The 20,574-nt window shown below is 50.4% G+C and overlaps 1 protein-coding gene across 2 annotated transcripts in view; it reads right to left on the bottom strand.

The window, feature by feature from the left end:
• Positions 1-18,733, bottom strand: part of MN1 (MN1 proto-oncogene, transcriptional regulator) — a 44,203-nt gene extending 25,470 nt beyond the window's left edge. For both annotated transcript variants that reach the window (XR_014785820.1, XM_084820513.1), the window contains exon 1: positions 15,109-18,733. Coding sequence is in view for 1 of the 2 variants with exons in the window: in XM_084820513.1 (XP_084676639.1) it covers positions 15,109-18,367 (3,259 nt within the window). In the remaining variant the exon portion in view is untranslated. The remainder of the gene's footprint in view (positions 1-15,108) is intronic.
• Between the last annotated feature and the right edge of the window lie 1,841 nt (positions 18,734-20,574).

Raw genomic sequence — 20,574 nt, 5'->3', positions numbered from 1 at the left:
AGAGAGAGGGCATAAAACAGCCACCTCACTGGCGAGGGTTGCTACTATTTCTCACACAAGCAACTGCTGCCAGGGACACTGTAGCTGACTTTGGGTCCCTTTGTGATCACTACCAAACGTAGCTGGAGCTGGTGAGAACGCAACTTGCAAGCAAATCTGATTAAGATACTGAAACCCTCATTAAGAAAAGACCTTTTTTGTCTCAAAGGTGCTCTAGGATATTCCACCTTTTCAGCAAATGCTTCAGAAAACTGGGTTGTGGAGCTGGAGGAATAAGGAGACAGCTGCATTTTGCTGGATGGAATGCTTTTCTTTGTGGGAAAAATAATTAGGGTAAACATTATAACATTAAATTTAAAAGGTAAATGTTAAAAATTAACATCCCTACCTAGAAAGAATGTGCTACTAATTCATAGACGTTTGTTCTAGCAAGAGAGATTTACATGTACATACATATGGGTCCCCCCCACACACACATATATCCCATTTATACTTTTGTTGTTGCTTTTTTACAGCTCTGTAACACATTGTAAGTAGGACCAAATGTTACAAACATTTGGTAAATAAACCCATGATAGCAGAAGCATCATACAAAGGAGCAGATGCACACACAAGGAGCAGCAAGGTTTTCCCAGTCAATCCATTTACTCAAATGATCCAAATGCCCTTCTCAAGGAAACACATTTGTCTGGGGGATATCACATTTTCCCAGGGCTCAAATGGAAATATAACTGCTGCAAGGAAAACGCGGCTCCCTGAACTTACAGAGCTGCCTTTTACTGAGTCCGATCGCCAGTCCATTTATCCCAGAACCCTTTAACTGGCAGCAGCTCTGCACAGTCTCAGGCGGGGGGGGGGGGGGGGCTCCTTCCCAGCTCTGCTGATCCCAAGATACTTCTAAGTGAAGATGCTGGTGACTGAACCCGGGAGCTTGTGCAGTGCAAAGCATGGGGTCCACCACTGAGCTTTGGCCCTTCCCTATCTAGTGTGCCCCTTGCAATCTGGAGTGTTATGGTGGGTTGTGCACATGTCACAGACCCCTCCTCCTTTGGGCCTCTGGCATCTATCACAACAAAGAAGATGACTCCACACCATCCCCAATATGCTCACTATTTTCCCGCCACAACACTAGTGTTTGAAAGATATTGTAAATGTCTTAGGAGGGTGCCTCCTTCACCAAAGTGCTAGAGTAGTCACACACCACTACATTAAAAAAAAATTGGTTACATCTCTCACCCCCCCCACACACAGGGCATCTCTACACCAGCCTAAAAGCCTGTATTTAAAATGGGGCTTTCTGCTTCCGTTTTAAATGCAGGATCACAATGACTCCCTTTTTCACCGGCTTCCTTTTCCCACTCCCCTTTCCCCCTCCTTCTCCCTGTATCTCAGTCTTCTATTATCTTTCATTGATCTCGCTCCCCTTCTTGCTGCTTTCCCTCTTTTCATGGAGAAAATTTCATGGAGGGAACTCAAGCTGAACACAAGGGGGTAATTTGATAGCTCATTATCTGCGATCTCTTTAAAAACGGAGCAAAGGGCATTTAGTGCATGACATGCCTTGGAGGGTCAAAGAGCCCACAAACGTCTGTAAGGGAGCCATCCCAATTGCAGGATAAAAGCTCCGTGTGAAGAAAGTCACACACACTTGGAAATAACTCCTGAGACCAAATTGCTTTACAATTTGATACATACACACACACACACACACACACACAGTGCCCTGGCATTTCAGGAACCTGGGTGAAATTAGGAAGAGAAGTCTTCTAGGGGAAACTGATGAGGAGAAGGGAGGCCTTTTAAGCAGGGCATGCCTACAGCTTCACTAAACTTTGCCCTACTCTGGCAGGCCTCCTCAGCTGGGCTTACCAAACAAGAACCCGAACCCACAATCTTAATGTTAATGTAGCTTTCTTCCTGGAGAAGGACTACAAGTTCCCACATGCACCTGCCTATAAGCTAAGATTATCTTCCGAAGCCCTGCTCCACATGCCTCCACTTTCAGGGGTCAGGTGTGTGGCCGATGGAGAAAGGGCTTCCTTGGTGGTTATGCCCCATGTGTGAATGTGTTCCTCAGAGAGGGTTCCTTGGTGCTGAGTCTTATGCCCTTCTGGCACCAGGTGAAGACCTTTTTATTTACCCAGGCCTTTTAATTGCATTGTTTTCTATCCTGCTGCTTTGCTCTGGCATTCTGCCATTTCATTGTATTTACTGTATTTTGATTTGTGGTGGGGTGTGTGTGCATGCACGCATGCATGTGTTTGTGTGTGATACATACAGAGAGAAAGAGAGAGAGAGAGAGAGGGAGAAGAGAGGACAAGTTAGCTGGCTTTTTAAATGCCAGTCATAAGCTGCCCTGGAAGCTGTCAAACTGAATGGTGAGGTATTAAATATTTTAAAGAAATAATGCTCTCCCCATAATCCATCATCTAGAGTTGGGCTATGATGGTGACACCATTATATGGAGCTAGTGACAGTCTAGCTCCTCAAGTAAATTATAGCTATTGTTTTTAATCATGTGGATAGCCTCTACCACGATCAAAGACTGGTGGTAATCCTACTGGAGGTTGGTGCTTCAAATAGTTAAATACCAGGGGCAAGAGGCAGGACAAAATGCAGGGAGACTGAGAACCACAGTCCTGGCAAAAGCTGAGCAACATTCCCCCACCCCCTTCTCTCTCAAGTGCACAACACTTTACTCCAGGCAGAGGCTAGATTTCCTCCACAGGATAGAGCCACCTATTCTGATGCTTTTCCTTACATCCCAGAGAGCACAAAATCACAGCCTGGAAATGGATGGGCCTCCAGTGCGAAATGTGATGCCATCAGAATTCAAAACCAGAGTCCTGATAATTTCATATGTTGTATTTGGCTGACATTAATTGTATGTTGTATTTGGAAATAGTAATGATCTCTCTAAAATATTGCCATCACTCAAAAACTGAAACCAGGACTACAGCCTTTTCCACATCTTTTAAAAATCAATGTTAGTGTTGCCCAGGTTTTGTTTATCTACCTTTTCTGTAATGTATTGTTTATTTCATAGATGTATGCCCCACCTCTTCATAAAATGTCCTAGGAGCCTTACAAGAATATAAAAACAAAATAAATCAATCCAGAAATAGAGCACCACAGCAGCAGGGAAAAAAAGAGTCTGAATAAAACAACAGCAATGGTCTTAAAACACTGGGTTAAAAGCAGGAGTGAATAAAAATGCCGCCTCACTCTAGCACTAGAAAGACATAAGCATAGGCTGCAGGGGTAGCGTGGAGGGAGAGCATCCTGCAATCACGGCGCCACTACAGAATGGCCAGTTGGCAGGTTGGGGAACTGACTTATTATCAGCATGACAGCAAGTTCTTTATCAGCAGACGGAAGTCTCACACAATGCAGTGCCTATTGCACCTTCTGTGCCCCCTAACTAACCTTTTGCCTACACTCCCAGAATTACTGGAAACTTGGGCCCTTTCAGATGGAAGGCCTCCTAGGGTGCTTCCGGACAAGGCATTTATGGTGCTATTGCCCTACTCTATTTAGGGATTTTTATGCCGGGGGGACTGGGGAAGGCAGGATGCAGACTTTTCCACTCAAAAACCTCCCATATTTTCCCACTGCTTCGTCTGTCTTTCTCTTACCACAGAAAATCTGCTAAAGAGAAAGAGATGGAATAGCTGCATAATGTCTTCTGGCTGGTGGTGCTAGGAGCCCTCCGTCTGGAAGCACATCGAGCACTCCCAATCAGAAGGCCCTGAGCAGCTATTCCATCTTTTCCCCCTTAACGGATTCTCGGCAGTAAGAAAAAAGATGGACGTGGGGCAGCTACGAGTGGAAGGCAATGACTTCTGGACCTCCTGTAAAATTCTGTGGATCAGGCAGGGCAATGGCATAATAAAAGCCTCATCTGGAAGCACTCTTCCATTTTAAGGCCCTTTCAGGGTTAAGGCAGCTGCCAAACTGTCCGGTCTCCTTCACAGGCAAACATAAAAATGTAATAGCACAGCCACTGTATCCCCAAGTACTTCCCCAGCCTCTTGGAGTTCTGCCGGCTTGCAGTCAAAAATATCTGAGTAATTTACAAGAACTGATTTGAAAGAAACTATCCAACAAGACAGGATGTGGGTAAATTATTTAGACTTCACAAAAACTAATCCCATACAAACCAACTTCAACTGAGATTCTTCCAGCAGAAGACACCTGTGATTTTCCTCCTAAGGCTACTTTATCAGGCATGAGTAAGTTCAAATGACTTCAGTGGAGCTTAGTCCCATGTAAGGGCGGTGGGGGGAGACACAATCAGGAAGAGTTCATTTCCTAAAATGTGAAACACCTACGCCGTCATCTCATAATGTAGCCTAATGCTGTACCCATTCTGTGAAATTAATTAAATTATATTTTTTCCTGAAACTGGCTGTAGACGGAAAGAAAAGAATGAAGAAAGGTGCTCGCATTTGTTTTATTTTGTGAAGCTCAAGATTTCAGAACAGCTATGATCAAACCTGGGAGGCTGAGCAAAATACCATTCTTGCTGGCACAGGCCTGTATAGTCACACCACTCCCTGCATCGAATATCAGAATGTCTCATATTTCCTGAAACTCCAGAGCTTGGAAAAGTTATCACAGGAGCAGTGTACTGAGCTGGTTCAATGGCTGCAGCAGTAATCCAAAAGAACAGTCAGATGGAGTATATCTATGAGGAAGTGCTGGTAATGGATTTGGTTTTCTTTCATGGATCCAACATGAGGCCAGCATTCAAGAATCTGTGATTAGCAGTCACTAGACTCCCTCTCACTCTCCTGAAACGCAAGCCATCCAGTTCTCAGTGCTTTCAAAGTCATTCTCTGGATTGTCATCTGGTTTATATCTTTGTGGTTGCTTAAAAAATTAATACAAGTTAGGACCTTCCTGTTAAATGCAAAAATAGTTAGATGGAAACATCCTAACCCGCTCTCCCCCATCACAGCACTCTAACAGAAATCTTCACTAAGGAACAATCAGATGGAGCAGTAAATGCAAATCAGTACTGTCCAATTCATACACCCGTTACCCATCAGCAACACACGCTTTTAGTATAGAGCACCACCAATACGACTGAGTGTTAGCAAGGACCAAACATGCAAAGACCTGCTGATATCCAAAATAAAAGCAGAGGAATCTCCCTGATGGAGAGGAGATATTCAGAGCTTGAATCTCACCGCACAGCTACTCCAAAAAGAGATGAATAGTCCATTTTGGGTTCTCCTGGGGATGACTTTTGCAGCCACCATTTTGGGTGCAAAGCACTGTACTGTCAGTTCCATTTTTCCTTCCTGCTAGGATTCAAACATATGGGCCTAGTGGTGATAGACATTTCTCTTTTTTGGGGGGGGGGGAAGATGGAGGAGAAACTCGAAATGACTCCCCCCAAATATGAAAGGAAATGACACCCAAGAAAAGGGATGTGTTTCTGAAGCAAGACAGAGCTCCCTGCTGCCCCTCCCACAGCAGCAGGCTTGAGCAGTCTGCAACTGTCAAACTTAGAGACAGTCCAGACTGAAGCCCTGCACGGTGCAAGCAAACAGTACAGAAGGGTGGAGCTTGCTCCAGTCCACAAAGGCCTCTCCTGTTCTCTCTCTGGTGGGGACACTATAGCAGCCTGTCTGATTTCAGTTCGCTCCATCTTGCCACTACCAATTGCAAGAGAAACTAGTTGGGGTTTAGTGGTTGGATGATCACTGGGAATACATTGGACTGCTCAGTGTCTAACTTGGATTGCAATCCTATCTTGAGTCCCATCAATTCAAAAATAATTAAATAGAGCAAGAAACTCAATAGAGATGCCAATGTCAGAGGACTCCAAAATGAGCTCAAGGACTCAATCTTCTGCCTTGAAAAACTGAACCCTGGATGTAGCCATGGACGTGAACAGTGCCATAAAATAAATGGGAGGATGCTGCTTTAACTGAGCTGCAGATGGCATGTAAAGTAGCAAAGAAATGTTCAATGCCAGCTGGCCAAGAGGCCCTGTATGGCAAGCGGCCCTCTTTCCATGCTATACCCCACTCCAGCATGAAAACTGTGTGTGTGTGTGTCTGGGGGGTGGGAGAGAGAAAGAGAGAGACAGAATTGCCGGAACCCCAGGCACTCCAAAATTTAATTCATTTCTCGTCTACACATGCTAATGTTTCACGTTCCTGTCAATATATTAACATCAGTGAACGGGCTGCAAAAGAAAAACCGAAACATGTTTTAACGCTAAATGGCAGCACGTCCTTTCAAACTCAAGCTATATTTTTCCTGCTTTGCTGAGGAAATACAAAACCGGATGAGATACCCAGATTAATTTTTTAAAGGCTGGTTTTCTACCCTAATCCACTTTTCTTTGGTCTCAGCAAGTAGAAAATGATCCTACATAAAATTCGCTTCAAATTTCTAAATATGCTTTACCAGTGGCTGAAACTGGTCTTAAAGATCAACTCCCCCTTCCCTTTAAAACAAAGAAACAAGTAAGCAAGCAAGCAAATTTTACACCCGTTTCCTACCAGCTATTTTCTGAGGCACTCTACACACGAACAAGGTTCCGAGAAGTAAAGTTGCGCCTATGCTTTCCCCTCCACTGCTATTAGCAGCTCAGGGAAGGAAGCCAATTGGCAAATCGGTACAAAGGAAAAGGTTTTTAAAATCTTCCCCCTGCACCGCGGCCCCAATCCAAATTGGGGGGGGCCGTTGCGGCTTTTTGAAAAAGATGATCGTCATGGTCACCCCACCCCGTGTCACCTGCAGGTGCACTCTCCACCAAGTAATCTGTAAGGGCGAGGGCTGGGGGCAGGGGGAGGGAAGGGTCACCAGCTAATCTGCAAAGAATGCTGAATCTCCTGTGAACACTGTATAGAGAGCAGAAGGGACTCTTCCTAAATTAAGCGGATGTTGTGGTGTTTTCATCAGACTATGATACTCTGTTTAGCATCCCTGGTGATAATCTCTGTTGTTATCCAAAGCCTCAAGGTTTGTTACTTTTGAACAGAACCTCAAAATCAAACACTCAAAGAGGAGTAGGCAGTTTTGTATACTGAACTAGGAAAAAAACTTTTAAAGCGAGCCACAGTATCACACAAAATCTAGTTACAGTGCTTTTTAAGACACGCTTTTAGAAAGATTTCTAGTTAGAACATACCAGCAAAAAATCTACAATTTGAGAATTAAGGGTGTCCAAGGCATAACATCATTTATACAGAAAAACCAATAAACAAAACAGCATATGATTTATTCAACATTGATTATGCTAACAGAGCAATGCATTCAATCAATTAAACCTGAATTCATAAGCACACTTATTAAAACCAAGTTCCAGTGGAAACAATGGGACTTATTTCCTAGTAAATATATTTAGGACTGTGGCCACAGTGTCCTTTCATCAAGCAGCTAATATATTATGGTGCAATACTATACACACTTACCTGGTTGAAAGCCCCACTGAACACAGTGGGACCTACTTCTGAGCGAACATGCATAGAATTGCACTATAAATAACTAGTTAGAGTATTAGACTCTCTAAACAGCAACAATATTCGATGCTATTTAAAAAGGTAACCATTTCTTCAATTCATTGAAACAAATGATGCCCCCCGTTGTAATAAAATTATCAGAATCAAGGTCTGTTTTGCACAATAGCCTTTAGCATTGAATATAGCCAATTAGACCAATATGTAATGCAGTTAGTCTATTACTCATAAATTTAAAATCAATAAAATCTGCAAATTAATCCAATTAATATTTCTATGCCTAAACACAGCTGAGAGAACCCTCCCTGAAAAATTCTCTTGAGCATTATAGCCAACTGAGACAGGTTTAAAAGGTTCCTGAATCAACAACCACCTACAACCCACGTTTTGTACTAGGATAAACATTAAGTGGGGGTGTCTCAGAAACAAACCCTTTTCATTTGGTTATTTAAAAATAAAAATGAAAAACAAGCATCTTATAAGCCTCATACTCTTAGCATTAACTTATACAACCTCCCACCCTGTAAAATCCAACTGGCACCTCCATCCTAAACACATAGTAAATTCCATTGAGGATCATGAGACTTGGTTCCACATAAAAAACTAAAGATCACTTTTATCATTTGAAAACAGGGCGGCAAAAGATTAGAGGTTTGGGCTCCCCCCCCTTTTTTTTTTTTGCAATGCAGCATCATCTAAGTTGTTCCCTTTGAAGCATTAAGAAAATCAGCTGGTTAAAATTAATGGATTATCCTTCTAGCTAGTAACTCCTCACAGCCTAAGATTTAAGAGGAATCTGACGATCTCTGACACATAATCTCTAACTGTACATCAAGCTGAAAGAAATTTGACTGTTACATTTCAGCAAAGAGGGATTGAAATACACTGTTGGGGGTGATGGACCAGTTTTCTGCTGGTGCAGATCATGTCCAAGGTGCCTGATTCCAGTTGTCTCTATTGTGCCCAAACTGGATATCCCAAAAGGCACGTTTTCCGACATGCGTATACCACTAAAAATAAATGCAAGGCTGTCCAGCCATTTTTAACACAAAACTATAGGCCAGACTATACATCAATGCTTAGAACTTCATTACTCAGTATGATTTCTGATATTACATCCCACTTCTGAAGTGTCTATGCCCAAATTAATGCTTAATTTAAAACACAGACTATAAATAGCTTATCAAGTCAGCTTGCAAGTGCATTGCTAATCAAAGAGGAATCTTCTAAGAGTATCACTAAAGAGGGTTGTTTTTAACTATTCTTCCTATTGTAAGCAGGAATTATATATATGAATGTATGGTGTGTGCGTGTGTCACACAATTTCAAAGATTCCTCTAGGCTACAATCCTATACTTACTTTCCAGGGAATAAGCCTTGTTCAATTCAATGGGACTTACTTCTGAGTAGATATGTACAGGATTGCACTTTTAATGTACAAAAATAATTATGGAACATCGATACAAAGCCTTTCCTGGTCACAGAAACCAACTGTAGAGGGTTACACATTCCACAGTTGACACAAATTTATACCATTGGGCATATGGTATATGAACAATATATTCCTGTCCTAAAATGGGACACAGAGGGAATGCTACATCCTACTTCCAGCAAAGGGGGTAGCACAGCACAGATATTCTAAATGTACGATGCCATGCAAGGAAACTACAATGGGAGCTCAAGTCAAAGTGATGCGCATTTTATGTGTTATATATAATCATTATAGTTATTTGATAATGTGTGTGAAATATATATAATAATTACCTACACATACACCTAGAGAAGCACTAAATTGTTGTAATTTGTTTATACTGATGTGTTATACATGTCTATAAATTGTAGTAGCCTCTTCAATAGTCCTTAGTCCCTCCTGTATTCCATTCTCTGCTCTTCATGCACGCCATGTCTGATTGTAATGTTCTTTTGTTTCAAGCCTTCTGAAATTGTGTAAGTACACAGAAAATCAATACCTTTAGATGACACCTAATATTTGCCCTCTTCTTTCAAAATTACTCAGTTCCAATTTATCAAACAATTTCTCCTAAACCTGATTTCACTATACAAGAGTGAATATTCCCAATAAGCTCATCATCTCTTTATTTGCATGCCACTTTGATACAAATTTGTGCCAAAGCAGCACACAACGTATCAAACGGCAATAAATGTAACAGTTGAAAGGACATAATAGGAACCATTACAAATAACCATAGTGTCAAGAACTGAGCACATAACAAAATACAAATCAATTCATATAATTTTGTATAAAATAATACAACCGAATTGACCTAATCCAATAGCTTAATTCTAAATAGGAGAAAAAATAATGGCTAACACAGAAGTGCGCTACATGCAAATTGATCTCCAGTTCCACAAAGGCAGCATGGGGTTTTCCACAATTAACCTACACATACACACTGGTTGGTATACAAAGCTAAGGCCTAACAATTCCAACAGAACCTGCGTACCCCAATTTGATGTGCAAATAAATATTCTTGTTTACATATAATATCACAGTCAAATGTGCCACCAAACTGGATTCATTAAAAAAAGCTTAACTCACTGCAAGGCTACTTGCCTGAACGTCAATCAATAGAGGTATGCTACCTCCATTATTCTCAGAACAGTCAAACACGGGAAAAGATGGGAGAAAAACTGAACAGCTTAAATGAGGAAAGGTTTTAACCATTCTATATTTCCAGCCCAGTCCTTCAGAATCAGTTTATATAAACCTACACACATTTTATCCCAAAAAGTAGCCTGAAATGAAGAAAAAACAAGACTACAGTTGAGGAAAAGCATTTTTCCAACCAAACGAATGCGAAAGGCATCATTGTTGAACAATGGTTAGCATCTGCCACAGCGCTTTTATCAGCCAAACGAAACCAACTCACCTTAAAGCAATTCTGCTGATAAGAAGAATTTTAAAGATTGTTAAATCTAAAACCAGAAGCACACAGAGCTCTTCTTTTTCCCTTGTCATGGCAGGCTTTTCTTCATAAATCAGCCCACTAACCCAGATCATTTATTAATGATGTATATTTCCTATCAATAGCCTATATCACATAACGGCTTGGTGTGGGGAGCTACACTGTTGATGCTGTTAAAATTCCTCAAGGAAATTTAAATACTGCTATCACAGCAAACAAAAAACAACTCAGAAAATTGCAGTTTTATTACCATGGAAGTCCAGCTGATTTAGTCAATTTACCCCCTTCCAGTAGTCCTTATTATGTCATAAATCAATTTCAACCTAAATATTACTTTTCATGGTGTTTGGATTTTCTGCAAGGTATTTTAAAGTCAAGTCTTTAAGAATAAAACTATCCCCACACAAATCAGAAACTTTTAAAATAAAAGCTACACAAAGCATAACTGGAGATGGAAGGGAACATGGCAAGAGCCAAGAGGCACATCTAGCCCATTATTAATTCCACAAATAAATGTTCCATGTTAAACAGGTTATTCCGTTAATGTTCTGTCCATTCTACGTGCTGGTTTCTTTCAATGACAGATTTATGAATGCTATGACATGGTGCCAAACCGACAGGCCTGTGAATGAAAATGCAGCAGCCACAGAGCGTAACCACATCTATTTACATTTTGCTTGACAGCCACCTAAGACATTTAAGATGGGGCAACATCATGGGAACTCCCCCCCACAATGAGTCTTTAAAAACGATAATGAATGAAATGAGAACAGGAGAGACTGGATGAAAAGAATGTGCTTAATAGCATTTTCCATACTTATTCACCTAACTGCAAAGAGACAGAGACTAACAACCCTGATACTATATCCCAACTAGGAAGAAAGTCCCCTTGATTTCAGCCAGCCATACACTTCCAAATTAATAGGTGGAACTTCCTTCTTAGGAAGGTGTCTGGGATCAAGGTGTGTGCGCTTTTGTCAGAACAGAATTGAGGGCCATTCCATCCATGAAGTTTTTCACCCTTGAAGAAAAAATCCATCTTGAAATAAGATATACACAGCACAACATACAAAAATTGTACAACTGTTATTTTGCTCTGCACTAGTTTCCAAATTTCAGTAACAGTACCAAAAAAACCACTTGCATAATTTTCAAAACGTGATGGACATTCTCTCTGTCACGTGTGAACCAACTCTTAGACTGCATATGAACCTCCTCAAACCATTCACTTCTGGAATAGTCCCATCGAGTTGGATGGAATAGTCCCAGAGGAAAGTATGGATGGACCGACTGTGGTCTTCCCTTGTTTGTTCTGTCAGAAAATGTCCTATCAGATGTTTGTTGCTTGAAAGCCATCCTTCTCTACTAGGAGTCAGCTGGAAGCACTACAGAAGATTCCACCCCACTCTCATAAAAAGGCCTGGTTTGGAGCTTGGCTTTTTGTTGTTGTTGTCTAGAGCTTTAAATAATCCTCCAATTTAACTAACCTTCCCTCCCACCAAACCCAAAAAATATTTTAAAAAATTACAGTATCAGATCTTAAAATATTGACACACACACAAACTCAGTAAAGTTATTCATATGATAGCACACATATTAGCACATATTAAATATAGATTTTTAAACTAAAATTGAAATGAGATGTGATAGTTGACTTTGGCACTGCATTTTACCATTAAGACGAGGTTGCCACAGATTGTGAACTGTTATAATTAGAACAATTACTGGACGTGGGGGTGAGAGAAGAATTTTGACACTGCAGGTGATGTCCGTCTGCATCTAAAATCTTTATCAACAGAGTCCTTCATAAAAATCCTCAGGAATAAGGCACAAACTAACTTCTAAACTCCAGCTGTGGGGAACTTTCCAAATCACATTATTCTTCACTCACAAACTCACAGAACAAACATGACACTGCAGGTTATTCCATTTCTGTGATACGAATCATTCGAAAGAAATTTCACCTCTTATTTCAGCAAGTGCCATTAAAAAAGTACACAGCAGCAAAAGCTTAGGCAGACAATGACAATCCTTTTTGTGCCCCGTTACCCCCCCCCAGCATGTATTTATCAGATTACAAATTCAAAAATAAAAAATATAGACTTCCTTTATTACACACTCAGCCCTTCCTTCAAGTGCTCAAACCTTAATATTTGGTGATGTTTGGCAAAACACCCCCCCACCCCTCAGTCATTAAAGTAATTGTCTACCTATCTCTGCTAGCTTTCTTATGTGGAAAATTACAGTCGATTCAGAAGTAAGACCCACTGAGTTCAATGGGGCTTACTCCCAGGTAAGTGGGTATAGGATTACAGCCTCTGTCTAAACTTTTCATGCATTGACTTGGCTTTTTCACTGTTGCTGTTTGCAGGGCATCTCAAGTATCTTAGTTTAACTTTAAGCCTCTGCTGTATTAGAGCTTAACTGGGTAATACGACGATGGTCATTTTCTGCTGAGGAAACATGCATGTTAGCGATGAGGCCTTTTTTTTGAGACTGCTATGCATAAGGGTTCTGCTCTTAAAAAGTTGATGTAATCACATCACAGTGACATCACTTACACACCCCACAATAAAAAAGTGGGGAAAAGAAGATCATGGAAATCAACGGGCTTAAGCCTACCTAACCCTGTGTGGGATCGCGGCCAATGTGTCAAATTCCTGGGCAACAAAGCATCATTGATATGATGCAAGGCACACCTAAGAAGCATTTCACCTCTGTGTTTCTTAGCACCAAACGGAGACATGCAGTTATTTCTCTCCTTTCCACTCCGGTTGCACTTACACAGAGAAAGTGTGCGTGCGTGTGAGAGAGAGAAAGGGAGAGCATACGTGCATGTCTGGCAAGGTAGATGTGACGGGAGCTGTGATTTGTGCTAACTAGCTATTGATCCAGTCAGATCTAGATGTTGTGTACAAGAAACAATAAAAGAAGGAGCCAGGAAGGAGCTGTGTGAAACTCCATTTAAAAATGGAAAAGGCGGCCCCCGAACAAACCAATTTATGTCCTTGCCTGGATGAAGCCTGAAGAATGCTGATGGGCTTCCCAGCATCTGCTGTGCATGCTAAACACTCCTGCTCTTAAAGAGAAGCGCTCTGCACTGGCATTGCCTGGGAACAAAGAGACAAACAGCAGAGGCAGCATTCATGCCCGACAAAGCCGAAGATGGAAAGCCAGCCGAAGCACGGAGTTTTTATGTGAGCCCCCTAGAAACCTCTGTACTCCAAAAACCACAATGCTCAGAACAAAAACAAAAATCATTTTTTTCTGAGCAGATGTTGCAAACAAAACCTAAAAACACACATTCACACAGAGTATTCCTACTCAACCAGCCCTTGGTTATCACGTTTCACAATGGACCTGCTCATTTAAAGACCACCTGTGTATACAAATGCTCAAATTAAGCAATCATTGAGCACAATCCACCAGGTACTACTGCCATTTAGTTTTTACTTACTGGGTTAGAACTCCACTAAGTGAAGAATAGTTTTGCAACAACTATACCTTGATTTTTACCTGACTTAAAAATGAAAAAAATGAAGCAAGCCTGAAAAATTAGGGGCTTCATTCATGAACAAGTTGATGTACTATGATCTGGAGTAATTCAAAGACACCCTAGGAACAGGAGCTGGGTTCCTACTAACTCTAGAAATTTAACTAGGCAAGGTTCCATCTCAGTAATTCTGTCTTGCCTTGAATGCTCGAGAAGTTTATTTAGGCATAATTTCCACGGTGCTTGAAGAGACAGAAGATGCTTTAAGGGTCAGCGCTAATAATGGGTCCCCCGCACCCACCCACCCCCAAACTTTCAGAGGCTACCATGTGGAAGGAAGGAACAAAACACCAGCACAGCAGCACACATGCAAGTCACCTCTAAGGGAAGATTCATACATGAGCCTTGAAACGTGCTTTCCCTTAAATCGGCCTCCAACACGGCAGCTACCCTAGCAAGAATGTATTCCTTTTTTTTTTTTTACATCCTATCCTGCATTAAAATTCATGCATTGCATAAATAGTGCATGACAGAGGCTTGTGCAAAAATGACCTAGTGGTGCAATTTACTGCCACTCTCTGCATTCTAAGCCTTGCTATCTCTCCGAAATACTTCTCACAAATACCGAAGGGCAGCAGCCTGCGGAAACAAGACTAAAGTCTCGTTGGTCACTGAGTTTCTGTGGTTTACACTTCCCAAAGCCTGCTGTGTTCCATAGTTAAGGTAGATTCAAGATGAGGGTTGACCAGGAAGACTGTTTTCACAAAAAGCACTTTTTTTGTGAAGCGATACTGCATCAGAGGATGCAGCATTGAAGAATGTAGAAATTTAACATGGGCTGCTTTGTACTCACATTCCAGACTTAGGAGTCACTGTTTGGCTTTTAAATAGCAGATGAGCTGAGCGCCAAGCCCACCGCTTTCAGAGGGGCCCAGCAGCAGCACCTAGATGTGTTTCTGATAGCAGGGGGAGGGGGATGTTGTCAGCCGCTCCATACCCCAATCGTTGGGTGGATTTCAGCAAGCCTTATTTGTGAGCCAGGGTGCTAGACACCCGCCCCCCCGGTAAGAATGGAAGGGGGCCCTTTTGCACAGGCCCTGCTGGGAAGGAACAGGGGAGTGCCGTGTCCACCCCCCGTGCCCCCCTGCCCCCCCATTTGCCCAGGAAGAGGCAGACTGGCCAGGCCTGGCCAAGAGAAGTGGCAAACTACCTTCTTTGCTGGGGTTAGGCGGCTTGGCCTTTTCCCAGGGCCCCAGAGCCTTGTCGTCGTCCTGTCCTTCCAGGAGAGCCTTGTCACTGGGCAGGTACCAGGAGGCAGAGTGCTCGGCCATCAGCGAGTCCAGGTCGATGGTGCTCATTGCGCCCTTGCCGCCTTCACCCGCAGCGGCAGCGGCACAGCAGCTGCTCAGCTCGCCACTGTCACCGTTCTGGCCTCCTCCTGCGGGGCCGTCGGGGGGCTTCTTGGCGGTCTTGAGGCCCAGCGGCTGGTCCTCGGAGATGCTGAACTGCTGTCGCTGTAGCTGGATCTGTGCCTGAAGGATCTCCAGCGGGTGGATCTCATCTTGCGCTGGACCACTGGTGGGGGGGCCGCCGCCATAGCTGTCGGGGCTGGAGGTAGAGTTGCTGCTGCTGTGCAGGCTGAGCTGGGCCAGGGCGGCCTTCTGTCCATTCAGCAGCGCGTGGTCCCCCGGGCGGGGCTGTAGTGGGCTGCGGCCGGCGGGGCAGCCTTTCGCCAGCTGGTTGTCAGAGCTCGAGGAGACCTCGTCCTCATGGCCAGCCTCCTCGGGGAAGTCGCCTCCGCTGCGAGGGGAGCAGGAGTCTGCCTTGTCCAGCGAGGGAAGGAGGTCGGGCTGCTCCGGAGGCGGCGGAGGCAAGAGGAGGTCAGCGCCGCTGCCTTTGGCCCAGGCAGAAGGTGGGGAGCTCAGCACCTTGTGCGGCTCGTGCAGATGCGGGGTGCCGCCGCCGCCGCGTTCGCCACCCTGCCCGGGGCTGCCGCCCTCCACCGGGCCGTACTTGTCAAAGAAGCCGCCGCCACCACCCGCCGGGCTGACGTGCCCGCTGTCCCGTTTCCTGCGGCCCCTGCCCCGCCCGCCTCCCGCTTTGGCGTCGGAGCCGGGCCCAGGGGAGTAGTTGGGGGACAAGCCGCTCTCGCCCGGGGGTGGCGCGGGTGGCGGGGCCCCCGCGCTGCCCGGGTCAGGCGGCTCCGCTGGGCTGAGCTTGCTGCGCTTGGCGCCCTCGCTGCCCGTCCCGACGCCACCCGCCACAGCGGCCGGCGCGCCCTTCTTGCCGAAGGTGACGTTGAGATTGGGCGCGCCCAGGCTGGCGATCATGTTCTGGCAGGCGGTGGAGAGGGCAGCCAGGCAGCTCTGCCCGAAGAGGCCGCTGCTCTCCTTCGGGGCCCCGCCGCCGCTGGGCGGCCCCCCGACACCGCTGCCTTTGGGGAAGGAGCCCAGTGACAGCGCGCCCAGCTTGCTGCTGGCCGGAGGGGGCCGGGCCTGCGAGGGCGGAGGGGGGCCGGAGGACTGGAAGTCCGTTGGGGGCCCGTAGGAGCCGGGCGAGGTGCTGTGCGGGGTCGCCTGGCGGCTGGGGGCGCCGAAGGGGAAGCCCTGTTGGCCGGCGAAGTCGGGGGGCCCCGGCCTGCGCTCCGAGGGCGGGCTGAGGCCGAACTGGCCCTGAAGGCTGCCCGGGGACGGCACGTGCCCTTCGCCCCCTGACGGCATCCGAAGCTGCGGCTCCTGCAAGCCCGGCATGCCACCTACCCCCGGCCGGAAGAGCAAGTCCCCTGCGCCCACCGAGGCGGCGGAGGGGTGCGGGGCTGGGAACCAAGCGCCCTCCTGCGCCTCGAAGGCGGGCTCACTGTGGTGGTGCGGGTGCTGGCCGTGGTGGTGGTGCTGGTGGTGGCCGAGCTGCTGCAGGCTGGGCTGGCGGAGGCGCTGCTGCTGCTGGCTGCGAGAGGCGGCCATCTGCTTGATCATCAGGGCGGCGTTCTGGCGCTGCTGCTGCTGCTGTAGGGCCGCCTGGTGGTCAGCACCCGGTGGCGGCTGGAGAGGAGGCCCCGGCGGCGGTGGGAAGCTCTCGGGCCCCGGCGGCGTGAAGTCCCCGGGCAGGCCCGGGTAGGCGGCAGAGGGCGAGAGGTGGCTGTCCAGGGCGGCGCCGTGCAAGCCCGCGCCGCTGCCGCCCCACGAGTCGAAGCGAGGCCGCTTGGCCAGGCTCATGTAGGGCGGCGCGTCGAAGTGCTGCAGCCGCTGGTTGGGAGGCTGCTGGGCCTGCGGGTGGTGGTGCACGTTGAAGACTGGCTCGCCTGGCCCGTAGGGGTGCTGCAGGCTCCTGTTCTCCAGCCGGTGGATGGGGTACTCGAACTGGGCGTGCTGGCCTTGCAAGAGCGGGCCGCCGCCGCCATCCTGCAGGGCCGGGTTGGCGGCGCTGCCTTCAGGGCATGGCTGCTGCCTCGGCACGGCCGGCGGGCAGGAGTTCTGTCTGGCCAGGAGGGCCGGCGGCGGCTGGTGCTGCGGTTGCATTAAGGGGTGCCTGCCCGCGTTCAAGCCTGGTTCCAGACCCACGGACATCTTGCGAGAGCCCCCGAACCTCTCGAAGAACACGCCGTGCTGCTGCTGCACCTTGCCCATGGCGCCCGGCGCTCGGGGCAAGGCCGAGGAGGGCCCGGGGAAGTTGCCCCCGCCCGGCGGGACTGGCTGCCTGCCGGCCCCGTAGTGGGGCAGCTGCCCGTCGGGCTCCGACGGCGAAAAGACGGGCAAGTCGAAGTGGCCCTCGCTGCTCGGGTAACTGTACTCCAGGGGATCCACGGCGGCTGCCCCTTGGCTGGGGAGGCGCCTCTGCGAGTCCAGGCCGTGCGGCTCTGCGGAGGCGGCTCCCGGCAGGCCGTGGAAGGAGGCAGCGCGGTTGGGCGACTGGTCCAGCGGCAGGCACGGGGCTGGCACGCCGGGGTTGTGGTGCGGCGGCGGCGGCGGCGGGAAGTCCTGGAGGGGTCCCGCCCTCTGTTGGCCGAAGCCGTCGCCGCCATCGGCCAGCTGCTGCTCGTAGCCGTCCGCCGCGAAGGCCTGCTGGCCGCCGGGGTAGCTGAGGAGGCGCCCGCCGTGCAAGCAGGAGGCGCTGGGCTCGGGCCCGAACCCGCCCCCGAAGTGCGGCTGCTGCTGCGGCTGGTGGTGGGCGCCGTGGGAGGGCGGCTGGCTGCCGAAGAAGCCGTGGACGGGCTGGGCCTGCTGCAGCTCCGCGTGGCCCCCGCGAGGGGCGGGGAAGCCGTACGCCTCCCCGGGCAAGCTCAGGTTCATGGCCAGCAGGGCCGAGGAGGGCTCGCCGAGGGCGCCCAGGGCCGCCGGCTCGCCGCCGGAGGCGCCGGCGTGGAAGGGCGGCGGCTTGAAGTGCGCGCCCAAGCCCTGCCCGAAGCCGCCGGCCCGCTCGCCGCTCCTGCCGCCGCCGCCCTGCGGCTCGAACTGCTCCAGCGCGAACATCCCGCGGCGGCGGCCCGCTCCTTCGCCGTCTCCGCTGGGCGGCCGCCGGTCACTGGCGCATGGCAGCCGGCGGGCCGGCCGGCCGGCCGACCGCGGCAGCGAGGGAGGCGCGCCGCGCGCCCGGCTCACATCCTGCGGGGAAGCTGTCGGCCGGCTCCGGAGCGGGCGCTGCCGGGCCCGGCCCGCGGCTCTCCCGGCGCCCCGCAACTCATTGGCGCCGCTCCAGGGAGCCGGGCTGCGCGGCGCGGCCGCCGGCGCCCGGACCGCGGCAGGGCGAGGCTGGCGCTGGCGCTCTTCCGCGGCGGCCGCTGCCCGCCTGCTTGCGCCGCTCGCGCTCTCGCTCGCTTCCACTCCGCGCGACGGAGCAGCAACAAGTTTTGCATTTCAGCGATCGAGTCCGGGCATTAGGGCTGCGCCAATGAGCGGCCCGGCGGGGCGGGGCGGGGCGGGGCGCGGCGGGGCGGGGCTCTCGTTAAGGTGGCGCGGCCGGCCGCGAGGCAGCCTGGGCGGGGGCCGGCCCGGCCCGGCCCGCGGGGCCTGTGCCCGGCCCGGCCCGCTGCGCGGCCCGCGCGGCGCACAGAGGACAATGCGCGGGCGGCCCAGCGCGACCAGCTCTGCCGGGCGCGCCTCCAGCGCTGGTGGGAACGGCGAGGCCCGCTGCCGCGCCGCGCGCGGGCCGCGGGAGGGAAGAGCGCCGGGCGGCCGCCGCGCCTCCTTAAGAGAGCAGCTAGCGCGGCGGGAGACGCCTCGGGCCGGGGTGCCGCATCAGTGGGTGTCATTTAGTACCCGCGCGGCTCTTTATGAAACACGTACCCCAAGGCTCCGCGGGGAGCGCGCCCCGCCCGGTGACCTCGCGGGCGCTGGAACCCACCCGGCAGTTACGAGCGCGCCCTCGCCTGTGGCCGCCTTCCCCGCGCGATCCCGGGAGGAGGCGGCGGCTGGGGAGCCAGGACCAGGTCATCGCCGCGACGCGCGGCTCATGCCACCCCGCCCGCGGCCCTCGGCCACAAGCGGCCCAGAGGCACGCCGGTGCCCCTCGCGCTCGCCACCAGCCCGGCCCCGGCCCCGGCCCGCGAGGCAGGCCAGATGCTGGCCGCCGCCGGGAGGCGACCGCCGGGCCCCGGCCCGCTCCGGCGCGTTCGCCTTTGCTGCCTCGAGATGAGACGCCGACCCCGCCTCCGCGTCGCCCGCTCCCGCTCCCGCTCCCGGTCCATAAATAAGCGGCCGGAAGAAGGCTTGGGAGGTGGCGGGAGAGTTTTCAGAGGGTCTTTCTGCAGGATCGGGGCGCCGGGCTGTGATTAGGTATTGATTCTGCGCAACTAGTTCTCATGCGAGCTGTCCGCCTTGCTGCTGGCTCCGCGACTTCAGAACCAGGGAAGAAACGGAGCTGGGCGCGGGAATGGTTGCGCAGCCAAGCGGCGGGCGCTCGAGCGCGGCAGGCGGCGGCGGGCGGGACGGCAAGCCGCTGCCCGACCCGGCGCCCCGGCGGGCACCAGCCAAACTCGGGGCCGCCCCGCGGCGCCCTCGGGCGCGCCCCCCGCCGCCCGGCCCTGGCGCCGAGCCCGGCCGGGCAGCGCCGGGCGGGGAGAGGGCCTCCCGCGCGCCCCGCCCGCCGGCTCCCGCGGCGCGCTCGGCCGGGCGCCGCCGCGGCCGCGCACTGCCCCCTAGCGCCCGCCGGCAGGGCGCGCGGGACGCGCCCCTCCCGCGGCCCGGCGGCTCCAGCCCGGCCGGGGCGCGGCGGCGCGAGAGGCGGCCGCGCCGCGCCGCGCCGGGGCCCCGCTCTGCGGCTGGACGAGGGGGCGGCTCTCAAGCGGGCCTCTGCGGGTGCCCGCGCGCTGCAGGGCGGTGCGCACTCCGCGCTGCCCCCTCGCTAAAACGACTCCCTGGCAGCAAGGCCACCCTAGGAGATGCGCGCCAGCGGGATGCCCTCAAGACCCTGAAACCACGGGGCCAGGCAGATAACAGGGAAGCCCACGCCGCCGCCAGAGCTCTTGTCCCTCGCCTGCCACTGCCGTGGGCCAAGTCTTCTACAAGGAGGGTGTATCTTCTTGCCTCCGTTGCAGGTCCGCTCCCCCCATATGCTCGTAGGCGACCCATTTTTAAAGATACCAGACGTCATTTTTTAAGTATGGGTTAAGCTTCTAGGTCTCATGCTTCCTGGGGCAGAAAACACACAACTGTGCACACCTGTGCCACCTTTACACTAT

Source organism: Heloderma suspectum, chromosome 13, assembly GCF_057233095.1.
Source record: "Heloderma suspectum isolate Gila_16-S chromosome 13, 16-S_ref, whole genome shotgun sequence".
NCBI lineage: Eukaryota > Metazoa > Chordata > Lepidosauria > Squamata > Helodermatidae > Heloderma > Heloderma suspectum.
The sequence above is the reverse complement of the archived record's forward strand: the minus strand, read 5'-3'. Positions and strand labels throughout refer to the sequence as shown.